Below are 14,779 nucleotides of genomic sequence, written 5' to 3'. Positions count from 1 at the left end.
CTGCAAACTGTTTTCTTGACCGTCCTTCCCCATCCTGGGAACACAATCCTTGTTATGACGGGACCCCAACGCAACAGTTTTAATCCATCTTAACCATTTATGTTTGAAAATATTTAAAAAAAAACAAAACCAAAACCTATGACAGTCTTTAAAAAAAATTTAAAAATTAATCGACAGTAGAGCTAAGCCGCAAATGTGCGATGTCACGCGAGACAACTTGATGTTTTTAAATAATTGACAGCAGTTTGTAAAAATCAGTTTTCACCTTGACAAAGGGAATTACACCTCATTGCAGGGCCAACACAAATAGACGGGTAACCATTCACACTCACATTAATTAATTACGATAATGATTCCAATAATAAAAGCAACAAAAGGCTGAAACATCCAAGGGGTGCGAATACTTCTGCAGGGCACTCTAGGTATTCTACTCAGTTACTTTACTTATCTCAGTTTATACAAACATATTCTATAAAAGTTGACAAAAGAATGACATTAAGAAACAGCATACCTGTACAGAGTAGACCATCCTTATAGTAGAGAGCATACACACGAGCACTGTGGCCAATCAGTGAGGACGTCTCAAAGGCCTTCTGATCCTTCAACTGCATCATTCGCAGTTTAGCCTTAATGTAGACACCCTTCCAATGGGATGCATCCTGAATGGACTCATCGATCCTCCAGCCAAGCTTACGACAAGCACTCTGCCACACCTCCAGGCATGAGTTTATCACCTACAGAGAGATGGACACACATTACACTTTCAATATGAGGATTTCAAAATAATTATAATGATGATAATAATTAGAATACAGTACTTCCCGGGGGAAGTGAATGAGTTGTATACTAAGTGCTACACAATGCCAAGTGCCAAAGTGTTTGTAATACTATTATATACATGCCATTTCTTAACTTTTTTTTAAACATTTGTAAAGTTGTTATTAATGTCATTATTTTGTAGAATTTAGAGGGATTTTTATTTTTCATTCCTAGCGTTGTTAATGCTTCCGGATGCAATGTGCACATGCTATACACGGACGTAACCAAAACACTGTAAGCTAAAAAGCTCATCAAAACTAAATTTAGGCAAACAAAAGAGATTTCAAAGCAGAAGCACTTAAAAGGAAAAGAAAGCAAACAAAGATCAGCATTTCCATCCATCCATTTTCTTCCACTTGTCCCTTACGGGGCCGCGGGGGGTCCTGGAGCCTATCCCAGCTGCACATGGGCGGAAGGCAGGTACACCCTGGACAAGTCGCCATCTCATCCCACGGTCAACACAGATGGACAACATTCACATTCGCATTCATTCACTAGGGCCATTGTAGCGTTGCCAATCAGCCAATCTGTCCTGAATAATTTCATAAAACAAAAGACATAACAAATTTAGCATTGTTGAAATTAAGCTAACATCATTCATAGTATTTCCAGCAGTACCAGTGTCTTTACTACATGAAAACTCACTGAACAAACAACTTAATTTACTTTTAACCAGTGGTAAATATATGTAAAATATGTAAAAAGAGTAAACACACCTTCATTTTAATACCTTGTAGATTTTGAGAACCAGGTTTTTCCATGTAAATGTTTATCAAAATGGATCAACATTTCAATTAACTTGAAATGTTAGATTTTTTTTTATCAACGTTTTGAATGTTCCTTAATTTCAATACAAATTGGAAAATAAATACTGTATTGATTGATGTTTTACACGTTTTATAGTAGATGGCAGTAAAAGTGCATACTCTGAGCTCGTTGTCAAATTACTGTAAGGTCTACATTAATTATAATTAATAATAGTAATATTTCATTATAGTTATAGAAAAAAACACTATCAAAAGCTTCCTTATTGTCTGCGGTCTGCTGTCGTCCACAAGTTGCAGACAATCTCCGTGTATATTTTACACTTGAAAATTGTTTTTCATCTTAACACTTTCCTTTATCTTCCAACACGTTTACCTCTGCACTTCAAGAGTATTTGTGAACTGTTGAGAGCGATCTATAGCGCTAATTTTTGCTGGTAAATGAGAGACGATGAGAGATTATTATCACACGTCAACATCTCTGCCATGTAAATGCTACCTCTTTTCTAGGTCAGCATGGCAAGTGAGAACATGTGAATTTACTCACTCTGGATAGCACATTTTAAATAAATATATAAACACATGTAAGCTAGAAATTGATGACGCCAGTGCACTGCTAAATGTTTATATACTACATTACCCAGAAGGCTCTGCGCTGCAGATGGTCTGAGGTATGTGGGAAGATGACAATTGTGCCATTTTAACAATAAAGACGATGTATTTCTACACGTTGCTGTTTCTGCTTCATCTACATAGAAAAAACAAAAAACGTTTTGATTAAACGGGTAACATTTGTGTTTTGGTGCTGCTACGGGTCAAATTTGATTGGCAGAAATGATGCTGATTGGCTAAAATGTGCAATGAAGTTGTGGACAATAGACAAAGTTGCATAATTTGAGAGTATTTGTTGAATTTGTGTTAATTGGTGCGATCGCGACATTGCAAATTCCTGGAGCACCTGACTAATGAAAGTATTTCAGAAAGTATTCCCGAGAAACATCAATTAACAACAGTAGAATGAAAGGAATAGCAGTGACAATCATATTTACTTTATTCCATTGCTTGCACACGAGGCAGCAGGTGAGTAAAGTCTGTGGATCTAACCAGCGCAGCAAATAGAAAGCCAGTTCCAGAGGCAGGAGTCGCACGAAGTCACGTTTGAGGAGCGCCTCGAGTCCATTAGACAAGTGACGAAGCTGGGCAGCACCACTGATGGATATAAGGTGGTCTAAAGACTGGATGCGCTGCTGGTCGTTTAGCGTAAGAAAACTGGCTGAGATTGACTCCAGCCACCCCTCAAAATCTGTTCTCTCCATGAGATCATTAGCGCAACCTGCAAAACCTAGAAAAACAAAAGAGCATTTTAGCTTGACACAACATTTCTACTATTCATCTTCACATCATTCATATTGTAGTATAAGCACTAGGACAGTGACTGATTGTGAGGTATTTACATTATAAAAACTTAATTAACTGAACTTTTCTGAGAAACAGCAGCATATAGACATGCAACTGTAATTTTTTTTTTATTATTTGCTTGAACCAGTGGATGACAGTGCACAATTCTTTGAACTTTGAAATACATGTTTGTGGTATGATTAGAACCTTTTAGCATTTTGTTTGTGTTCTTTTTTTTCCCTGTCAATCTTCTCAGGCAAATCATATAGTTGATTTAGATGCCCATATTGGCTGTTCAGATTTACTTTACAAAAGAGAAGTGTAGGATACCTCTCTTGTTGCTTTATTTGTATTTGATTTTATTTTTATTTATATTATCCTTTTGTGCAGCCGGGCCAGAGCAGGAGGGGATAGAAAGAGAAAAAAAGGAAGACAGAGGGGGAAATTGTGGGAGGGGAAAAGAGGGATATTAGACAGAGAGACAAAAACAACAACAAACACAATAATAACAACAACAACAAACACAACAATAACAATAGAGCAACATCAGCAAATACGATATTTACGAATATGATGGTGAAAGTGATTGCAAAGAAGCAGTTAGTGAAATAAATAATGATACAGAAATGACAATGAGCATTATTACACTACAAATGTAGCATTATAAATTCCAATAGAAATAGCGCAATTGATATCACAATCAGAATCACTTTATTAATCCCCGAGGAGAAGTTAAAATTTTCAGCACAATCCCATTCAAGATCAGACAAACATTACAGGGAGACAGAACAGGATCGCCGATGGGTCTGCCAACTCCCGGCGCCCCTTACAAAATAGGTGAGATACAGGTAAACAATGGAGGGAGGGGGAATTGGTCTAAGCCTGGGCCCCTGGAGAGGGGGTCGAGACTGAAGCCAAGGGAAAAAACAACTCTTAGCCATAACACACATCCCTCTTACGTGTGTAAGAGGGAAACATCAAATGTTTGAATGATTAACAATACCAATAATTTACCTCTATTTACAACAATACAGTTGTTCAAATGCAACAATACATATACGTAATGATAACTAGAGATACAAAAGAATGCAGAAAAATGAAGGGGAAGAAAGAGAAGCAACCTATATAAACATTGTAGATTGTTATAGTAACAATAGTTTAAGCTTTGTCAGTGTGCCATGTGTTACCCAGTTTCCCCAAGGAAAACAACATTAATATATGTTTGATGAAACGTGATTATGTGCATGAGTGCATGTATGTATATGTACTTGTATATGTACAGAATGTGTATATGTATGTTTGTACAGTGAATGTATGTACAGTATGTGTAGATGTATGTTTGTACAGTGAATGTGCGTGTGTATGTACGAACTTTGAGTATGTAGGTATGTCCTGTATTTGTGTATGTATGTGGGAGCGTAGGTACCTATGTATGTATATATGTATGTATTAATAACATTGTGTATGTGAGTATATGTGCATTTGTATGTACAATATATTTGACTCCCAGTGTGTGTGGTAGCCAGAGTACGGCCCCAGCCACCCAGGGAGTCCAACCCACAAACAGCAGTTGTGGCGCCCAGGGAACCACGGACCACGGGCCCCACACAGCCAAGGCGGCGAGCGATTTACATCTAACACAATTTCCCAACTCATATGGAAACGGGGTTTGTGTATATATATATACAGTATATATATATATATACACACACACGCATATATACACATTTACATACATATATATCTATATTTATATATACATACATATATATATACACACACACATTTACATACATATATATATATATATATATATACAGTGGGTCAAAAAAGTATTTAGTCAGCCACCGATTGTGCAAGTTCTGCCACTTAAAATAATGACAGAGGTCTGTAATTTTCATCATAGGTACACTTCAACTGTGAGAGACAGAATGTGAAAAAAAAATCCAGGAATTCACATTGTGAGAAGATTGCAAACATGCACTAGATGGACTAGAACTAGACCAACTACAGGAAGCATGGTGAGAAAGGCCACTACAGGTGCAATAATTGATAAATGTCCAACTGACAAGCTGGATCATTTTGCTTTGTACCGCAACCTCAACGTGATATTGTTCCCTGTGCTTCTAATATATTTTCCTGGTGCACTACTTTTAATTTTGTCTACACTAATAAAAAGATTGTACCTGCACTTTGCCTGCTGTCTCTATATCCTAGTGCAGTGGTTCTCAAATGGGGGTACGAGTACCCCTGGCGGTACTTGAAGGTATGCCAAGGGGTACATGAGATTATTTTAAAAATATTCTAAAAATAGCAACAATTCAAAAATCCTTTATGAATATATTTATTGAATAATACTTCAACAAAATATGAATGTAAGTTCATAAACTGTAAAAATAAATGCAACAATGCAATATTTTGTGTTGACAGCTAGATTTTTTTGTGGACATGTTCCATAAATATTGATGTTAAAGATTTATTTTTTTGTGAAGAAATGTTTAGAATTAAGTTCATGAATCCAGGTGGATCTGTATTACAATCCCCAAAGAGGGCACTTTAAGTTGATGATTACTTCTATGTGTAGAAATCTTTATTTATAATTGAATCACTTGTTTATTTTTCAACAAGGTTTTAGTTATTTTTATCTTTTTTCCAAATAGTTCAAAAAAGACCACTACAAATGAGCAATATTTTGCACTCTTATACAATTTAATAAATCAGAAACTGATGACATAGTGCTGTATTTTACTTCTTTATCTCTTTTTTTCAACCAAAAATGCTTTGCTGTGATTAGGGGGCACTTGAATTAAAAAAATGTTCACAGGGGATACATAACTGATAAAAGGTTGAGAACCACTGTCCTAATGTTCACACCAACGCTAATTGCATTATTAGCATTATGTTTTACTTTAACGTCTGAAAGAAACTCCAGCAGGTGTTCTACCAGTCTGTTGTTGCCAGTATAATGTTCTACACTGTGGTGTGCTGGTGGGAAGCACGACTCCTTCAGGTTGGACAAACTCAGCGACTGGCATTTAGCTGGACTCCCTGATGATAGATGCAAGGAGAAGATCTCTGAGCAAACTGCTGAAGGCTGTCGTCAGTGCTAGGGATGTCCCGATCCAGGTTTTTGCACTTCCGATCCGACATCGATATTGTTTTTGCACTTCCGATCCGATACTGGCCGATACTGGCCTATCCGAGCATGTATTAAAGTTTAAAGTTATTTAGCCTACTTAGTTGTCAGATTCATGCTGAAAAGGATTTTAGTACTCTTGATAACAACTAGCCAGCTGAATTAGGTGAGTTTAAATGATAAAAAATAGTTGGTATTCAAGGATAAACACAAAATATCAAAAATTATACATGACAAACAGAAATGGAATCATTTAACAGTAAAAAAGTGAACAGTATAAAGTGCAAATAATGCTGTAAACATGATTTAAAAAAGCAAAACACACAAACAACCTGAGTGGGATAAAATGTCGATAACTCAGCATCAATACTTGCTCTTGAACAAGTGTAAACTTAAAAAAAAAAAAAAAAAAAAAAAATATATATATATACATATATATATACATATACATATATATATATATATATACATATACATATATATACATATATATATAAATATATATATACACACATATATATATATATACATATATATACATAAATATATACATATATATATATACATATATATACATATATATATATATATACATATATATATATACACATATATATACATATATATATACATATATATATATACATATATATATATACATATATATACATATATATATACATATATACATATATATACATATATATATACATATATACATATATATACATATATACATATATATACATATATACATATATATACATATATATATATATATATATATATATATATATATATATATATATATATATATACACACACTCCCTTCAATTGTTTGCCCCAGTAAGGGGCAAACAGAAAGGGGGGGGCAAACAATTGAAGTCCAAGCATAATGGGGAGATTCTTTCTAACAAGGATGAGCACTTCAAGATGCTCAGGTGTCAGCCTGCTCCTGTGTTCATCTATGATGAGCGCTAAAAAGCCTCTCACTCTAAAGAGTCATTAAAATGTCTTACAACTTTACCACCACGCTTGACTTTATTGTGGCATGTTTTGCACTCCACCTCTTCATCTTTTTCGTTTTGTAGGATAAAATAATCCCACACGGCTGACATTTTTACCGTAACTTTTAATTCACACGTCCTAACGGTTAGAACGCAGACCTGTGGATGTTTTGAAGGTGTCCTGGATAATGCGGAACGGAGTTTAGGCAGCAGCAGAAGAGTGGAATGTATTATTTAATTCGGTGTCTTGGAAAACACAGACCGGAGTTTTTTTTAAAAACTGGATCTGGATCGGCATTTTCCCATGCCTTGCCGATACGCATTTTTTGGCAAATATCGGCGGCCGATCCGATCCAAATATCGGATCGGGACAACCCTAGTCAGTGCACAGACAAGTCTGTTTAGTGACAGGATGGTCCTCCCCAGCAGCAAAACTAACAGATTAAAAAAACAAAACAATGTATTAATGTGCCATCAAACTATGCAACTTATTGGTAGAGCGGGTGTGAGGGAACCCTCTAACAAACAGGGACAATGTGCAATAAGATAACTCATTCCCTTTTACTGGTTGACTTTGAGTGTTGTGCTGCTATTGCAACTGACCGTTATACTGTAGACAGTGTTGCTGCTATGATCCATTCATCCATCTCCTCCGTATGTCCCCTTTGAACCCATGATTCCAGTGGCATTACAAATAAATGAAATTAAATACCACACAATTATGACAGGTGAAGTGTTACAGACTCATGCTTTGTACAGTAAAACTATACCAGGTTTTCCCGCAGCACTTTTTTGTTAAGGCGGCTGCCTTAACAACAATTAACATTAGAGATGGCCCGCCGGTATTATACAACGGCACCGCCACTGTAACACCGCATTCACCGGTAACACTCATACTATCCAACCCTCCAGATTTTCCCGGGAGACTCCCAAATTTCAGTGCCCCTCCCGAAAATCTCCAGGGGGCAACCATTCTCACGAATTTCAATCGATTTCCACCCGGACAACAAAATTGGAGGCGTGTCTTAAAGGCACTGCCTTAAGCGTCCTCTCCAACCTTTCATCACGTCCGTTTTTCCTCCATAGAAACAGCGTGCCACCCCAGTCACATTATTTATGCGGCTTTTACACACACGGACAAGTGAATGCAAGGCATACTCGATCAACAGCCATACAGGTCACACTGAGGGTGGCCATATAAACAGCTTTAACACCGTTACTAATATGCGCCACACTGTGAACCCGCACCAAACACATATCGGCAGAACATCCGCACCATAACAAAACATAAACACAACGGAACAAATACCCAGAATCCCTAGCAGCACTAACTCTTCCGGGACGCTACAATATAGACGCCCGCTACCACCAAACCCCGCCCACCTCAGGTTGCCACAGCTCAAAACTTAAGCCCCGACATTAATTAACTAGCATCCAAGAAAAGATGACATGTATCCGGCTTGGGCACCTTAGATTAGATCAGTGTGTCGCAAACTGAGCAGTAAAAAGGCCTGAATGGTTTATTTATTCATTGTTATTTTATTTTCTAATTCATTAGCCTGTGGAAAAAGTTAATGTTGACATTTACCTCAGAAGGCTGCAAATAGAAAAGGGCCATTAATGTTTTTATTTAAATTGTATTTAATATGCCATTGATGTTTTTTGAAAGTTTATTTTGCACTATTAAGTTATATAAGCAATGGTTGTTCCATATTCAGTGTTAAAGCAAATCAGTGTAGCAAACTGAACATCAATTAACGTTTTATTCATGCACTTTCTCTTGCTACTTCAAGGCTTGAATGTTTGTTTCATTCATTATTATTTTATTTTCAAATTTATAAATAGCCAGTGGAAAAAGTTTATTTTGATATTTACCTCAGAAAGCTGCAATTGGAAAAGAGGCATTCAATTTTTATTAAATTTTTATTTGATATGCCATCGTTATTTTTTTATTATTACTATTATTATTTAAAACTCGATTTTGCATGTCACTATAAAATTATATAAGCCTTGCTTGTTCAATATTCAAGGCAAAACTTGTTTGGGTCCCTATTAAAAGGTAATTTGTTCAACCTTTGTTCAGTTTAAAATTTTGGCCCACTATGTATTTAAGTTTTACACCCCTGCATTACATTGTGTCGCATGCATGTTCGAAATAAACTGTAACTGAACTGCACTGAAAATATTGAAACTCAATGATTTGATAAATTTGCAAACCGTTAATATTATACACAAAGCAAATTATAACCTGCTACCAGGAATGTGAAACAATTCTTTTCAACAAAAGAGAAATATAACCTTAAACAAAAATATAATTTAAAACAATTGTATGAATGTACAACATTTAAAACATATGGTATTAATAGTATGTAATATTAAATTATTGAATGGATTTAGCAAAGAAGCCAAAAAATATATTAATTTGATGCCATTTAGGAAAATGTTTACAATGTACAAGGAAGAAGAATTATGATAAACATTGTGAATGTTGTCTGTCTATCTGTGTTGGCCCTGCGATGAGGTGGCGACTTGTCCAGGGTGTACGCCGCCTTCCGCCCAATTGTAGCTGAGATAGGCACCAGCGCCCTCCGCGACCCCAAAGGGAATAAGCAGTAGAAAAATGGATGGATGGATGGATATTAAACTTATTGAAATAGGACATTAATTTTAGGACAAAGACATGCACCTGGGGATAGGTTGATTGGCAACACTAAATTGGCCCTAGTGTGTGAATGTGAGTGTGAATGTTGTCTGTCTATCTGTGTTGGCCCTGCGATGAGGTGGCGACTTGTCCAGGGTGTACCCTGCCTTCCGCCCGATTGTAGCTGAGATAGGCGCCAGCGCCCCCCGCGACCCCGAAAGGGAATAAGCGGTAGAAAATGGATGGATGGATGGACATTAGTTCATTACAATAATCATAACTGACCAAACTATTTATGAAGAGAACTGTTGTATTTCGAATTAATTTAGGTTAATTGTGTAAAATTTGAGAACATGACGTGAACATATGTGTTAGTAATTGCCCGTTGACGTCCTTTTCGGACATGTTGAAAATAAACATCTAAATATGTGAAATATGTGATGTATCATATTGAAACTATATACTTGTTTGAAATAAACTTCAACCAACCTTAGACTTAAAAAAAACAGGAGCTGACATGTTGTGTTCGGGTTAGAAATGGTATTACATAGCAACAGTCAAAAGAAGCGAATTCCAAACTTTTTTCATCAAGAGACACATTCTTAAAAACCTAAAAGTAATACTTTTTTTTTTTTTTTTAAGCTAATGTTTATGTAGAATAAAAAACAGCCGTGTCAGCTTTTGATTATCCGTAACACTTATTCTCATACATTATGGCGTTTTGCTTTTCCCCTCCCATATTACTGTATGTTTTTCTGTATTTTTACAATGTGCCGTGGGCTTACAGAACTATTATCGGCGGGCCACAAATGGCGTGGAACTCCCCTGATCTATACAAAACAGTTTTACGGTATCACCGTTTTCTCGTAACGTATACAAACAGAAACGTAAACATTTGTACAAATAATATAAAAGTGGTAGTTAATTTGCAGGGATCCTGCCATAGCACTAATACTAGCAGTACACTAATACTACTACACTTCCAATGATCAGTTTTAATTATCAATATGTCAATGAAATCACCTGGCTATTTAACACAAACACACTGTAATGTTAAACACGCAAATGAAGATATTTTTGAGCGCGTATAGATAGGGGAACGTGGCAACGAGTGTGATTTAAATAATTATTCGTACTTGTGGTCATTATTGATAACAGAAATGTAGTAATGCTGGATGACATATTTGTGAATGTTAGGAGAAAATACTCAATGCTCAGTAATGTGTGACAAACACATTACGATGCAACGATAAAGTATCGTTTGTCCAGATGTAACGTGTACTAACCGGATGGGTGTAGAAAGCTTCATTATCGCCATCATGCTTGATTTAGTCCAGTTTTATAGTGGTAAGAAGCAGCAGAAAGGCGGGTCCAGCTAGGCTAGCTACTATGTTAGCCGTCCGCCATGATGAAAGCTGCTGTGACAAGATGTTACATCATCAACATGACGCTGCGTCTACTTCTCCACTCGGGAAGTTCCGTTCTTCACAAGTTGTGATAACAACATTGATAGCAACACTTCTCGGACATGTTTTCAGCGTGTTGACAATTGTGTGTTCTGGACTAGCGGACGTGTGTACATGTACATTCTTTCTGAGCAGAATTACTACAGCAATGTACTACAAACATACAATACATGTTTGTAGTACATGTGTACATGTATACAACTATACTGAACACTTTATTACAGGGAATGTTTTTACGACGACCTGCTTGTGCATACATGAAATTGAATTGCAGTTTTTTTGTTATTTTTTAACTTAAATTCATATGTGCGTCTCTGATCATTGTTGATTTAGGTTGCACGGAGTAACAGGAAAAAGAAGGGAGTTATTCCCTTTCATAAAATAGGCTGACCATATTCTGAAATCCCAAATAGAGGACACGTGCCAAGGCGGGCAGCACACCAAGGCCGGCACTAGGTGATAATTTGCCAATTATACATGAACTTGCTTTGTAAATAATATATTCATTTAAATAAAGCATTTTTTCTCCTCTGATGACAGCAGTGTTGGCGCTATGACTTTTCAAGTCATAAAAATTGCAGTCCCACAGTAAATTTTTGGTGTCCCCCTTTTTTGTAAGCGTTTTGAAAACAAATGATAAAAGTATGCATTATCCTGTTATATCTCACATTATATATTGTGTTTTGGAAAACTTTACTTAATTTATTAAAATAAATAATATAAAAGAAGACAAATTTGTAGGCATATGTAAATATATTCAGTTATAAACATTCATTCACTTTCTTTCCTTCATGGATCTATACTTTACCGTTGCTGGTAGTTTTTTCTACGTTTTTATTTAATAAGTCGTAGGTGTACTTATTTCGGTATAAAAGTGTAAAAAGTGTTTTACTTGGGTCATGAAATGATGATAATAGTGTGCCAGGGCATACATACATTTTATATTTAACGCTTAAATCTCTGGAGTCTACATCAACTTCAGATCTATTCCTCATTTTGAAATGTTTAATTTTTTTCAATGTTGTTTCTTTGTTTGTTTATTTTCCGCCCTTTTGTTTGTCAAACAGAACTATGTTTTTTTATGGCAAACACACAGAAAAAGAAACATTTTACACCAAAATATTTTTTAAAGTGGAATTTTTGATGTGACGTAATCGGGGTTGAGGTGGGGGGTTAGGGAGTTGAGGGGGTGTATACTGTAGCATCCCGAAAGAGTCAGTGTTACAAGGGGTTTTGGGGATTTGTCCTGTTGTGTTTATGTTGTGTTACGGTGCGGACGTTCTTCCGAAATGTATTTGTCATTCTTGTTTGGTGTGGGTTCACAGTGTGGCGCATATTTGTAACAGTGTTAAAGTTGTTTATACAGCCACCCTCAGTGTGACCTGTATGGCTGTTGATCAAGTATGCCTTGGTTGAAAGGAGTTCCACTACCTTACTCCATTGCTCTCTCTGTCCCTCCTGTTAGGACTTCGCATGGCTGCAGTTGTGTGACCTCAAGTATGCAAGAATCCAGGAGAGCAGAAAGCAGGTAAGATGATTTTAATTTCATTAAAGTAACAGATATAAACAGAAAGCAGTCTTGCATGGAGATGTTCCCAACATGGTTTTAACTCCGGGCACTGAGGAGTGCTCGAGTGAAACATTGACAGCAGCTGTGGATCGCTGCCAATCAACGGCAAGTGAGAGAAAAGCAGTGCTCAGCGGAGTAAACAGGGAGTACAACAAAATAAGAGCACTGAACAGGAAATAAAGTACAAAACACGAAAAACTAACAGAAATTAATTGACAGATTGTCACACCTCCCTCACAAATGTTACTGCGTACGCAAACCTTCACAATTTGTTATGTTTTAAACCCCTCTTATCCATGTACGTACATTGAAAATACACGCAAACTTGACACAAAACGCTGGACATTTGAAGCATTTAAGAAACCCCGCCCGGACAGTCCCGCAAAAGAGGACATATCCGGGGAACGTTAGCATAATGACATTATGATATGATAAATGGGTCCAAAATGTATTTGATAAAGTTGTTATTAAATACTTTTTGGTCCCATTTGCTTATTACAAAATAAAACAATTATTGTGAGTGTATCTTACCTTTCTGTATTCGTATCTGAAGCAGCAATTGCTATCCTTAATGAAAACGTACTCTGTATGATCACATTATTTTTGTCTTAAAGTTCACTCTAGAGAAGTATTTAATCTTGGATAGAGTATTAAATCCTCCATATTGGTAGACACATTCATTTAATTCAATTTCATTCCAATGACAATATTTATAAAACAATATTTTGCATCTGACAAAAACACCCACAAACACTGGCTTACTATAATACAAATGCCATGTTTGTTATAAATACAGTTAAAAAAAAAAACACTTTGTGTGTAGCTGTGGAGGCACTACCTGTGGCGGCCTCACTTCTCGTCTGCCTTGTTTTTTGGATCAGAAAACACGGAATTTCCGCGATTTTGACCATGAAAATGATCAAAATATACACGATTCATATAGAAAGAATTAACCAAAAGAGAAATATTCAAACTTATTTTATTTTATTACTTCGTTTTTGAACATCTCATGGTTAAGTAACCTGGTGGCCCTGACAGCACTTCACTGTTACACACAGTTATAATAAAGATTATTGATTTATTTGTATTACACTTTAGATTTAAATAACAAATCTCAAAGTGCTACAGAGTAAAACATCACAAACGCAATAAAACAAGACAGTAAAAAAGACAATATTAAAATTAGCTATATGTTATTTTTTACAAAGGTAGGATTTTAGCCCATTTTTAAAGGGGCCCTGGGGTGGTCAGGAATGGTGTTCCACAGACGGGGAGCAGCAGCTTCAAAAGCTCTGTCTCCCATGGTCTTAGCCGTGTCCTGGGCGCGAGCAGACGGTGCTGTTGGCCTGAGCGGGTCCTAGCTGAGGTGTGTGGTGTGAGAATGTCGGTGAGGTAACTGGTTGCATCACTGTGCAGACAGTGGTGGGTGTGCAGGAGAACCTTGTACTCAATGCCGGCGGTGACGGAGAGCCAATGAAGGGTGCAGAGGATGAGGGGTGGTGTGCTCATACTTCCACACCCTCATCAGGACACTGGCAGCGCTGATGTGAACATACTGTAGCTTTTGGAGACTCCTGCCAGAGATCCCGTTATAGCGTTAAAGTAATCCTGGAGGAGACAAAGGCATGAACAGGCTGCTTCGCAGCGGAACGGAGAGGAAGGGGCGGAGATTGATAGGTAACACTGTGTTTTAATATAGGGAAATAAAACATTGTACTTTAATAATAAATTTAATTAAATACTTTACTTAAATAAGGAATTACATTTTTGGTGTACCACAAGAAGCCCGCATACAACAAATAGTATATGTACCAAATTTTCGAAACTACTGCATTGGCCAATACTTATAGGAAACTTGTACACCATGAAAACAATTAAGTAGGAAGCAGAAAAAAACAATTAACCATGGATGACAAAAGCACTGAAAAATACTTGTAAGAAAAATACATCAATGATTAAGAACATTTATAACACAAAA

General features: G+C 36.5%; 1 protein-coding gene and 1 long non-coding RNA gene across 3 annotated transcripts in view; one reads left to right on the top strand and one right to left on the bottom strand.

Annotated features, from left to right (window-relative positions):
• The window catches only part of fbxw2 (F-box and WD repeat domain containing 2), a 47,653-nt gene extending 36,428 nt beyond the window's left edge, over positions 1 to 11,225 (bottom strand). Inside the window, exons 1-3 of one of the 2 annotated variants that reach the window (XM_061876754.1) lie at positions 11,052 to 11,225; positions 2,633 to 2,925; positions 512 to 734 (exon numbers count right to left, since the gene is read on the bottom strand). In XM_061876754.1, the coding sequence (XP_061732738.1) occupies positions 512 to 734; positions 2,633 to 2,899 (490 nt within the window). In that variant the 5' untranslated portion in view covers positions 2,900 to 2,925; positions 11,052 to 11,225. The remainder of the gene's footprint in view (positions 1 to 511; positions 735 to 2,632; positions 2,926 to 11,051) is intronic. The other variant, XM_061876755.1, reaches the window with a different exon arrangement.
• On the top strand, positions 11,196 to 12,761 carry LOC133536319 (uncharacterized). Its single transcript, XR_009802447.1, has 3 exons — positions 11,196 to 11,347; positions 11,565 to 11,687; positions 12,697 to 12,761. It is a non-coding gene; the product is annotated as an uncharacterized LOC133536319 (long non-coding RNA).
• The last annotated feature ends 2,018 nt before the right edge of the window (positions 12,762 to 14,779 follow it).

Source organism: Nerophis ophidion, linkage group LG17 (assembly GCF_033978795.1).
Source record: "Nerophis ophidion isolate RoL-2023_Sa linkage group LG17, RoL_Noph_v1.0, whole genome shotgun sequence".
NCBI lineage: Eukaryota > Metazoa > Chordata > Actinopteri > Syngnathiformes > Syngnathidae > Nerophis > Nerophis ophidion.
The sequence above is the reverse complement of the archived record's forward strand: the minus strand, read 5'-3'. Positions and strand labels throughout refer to the sequence as shown.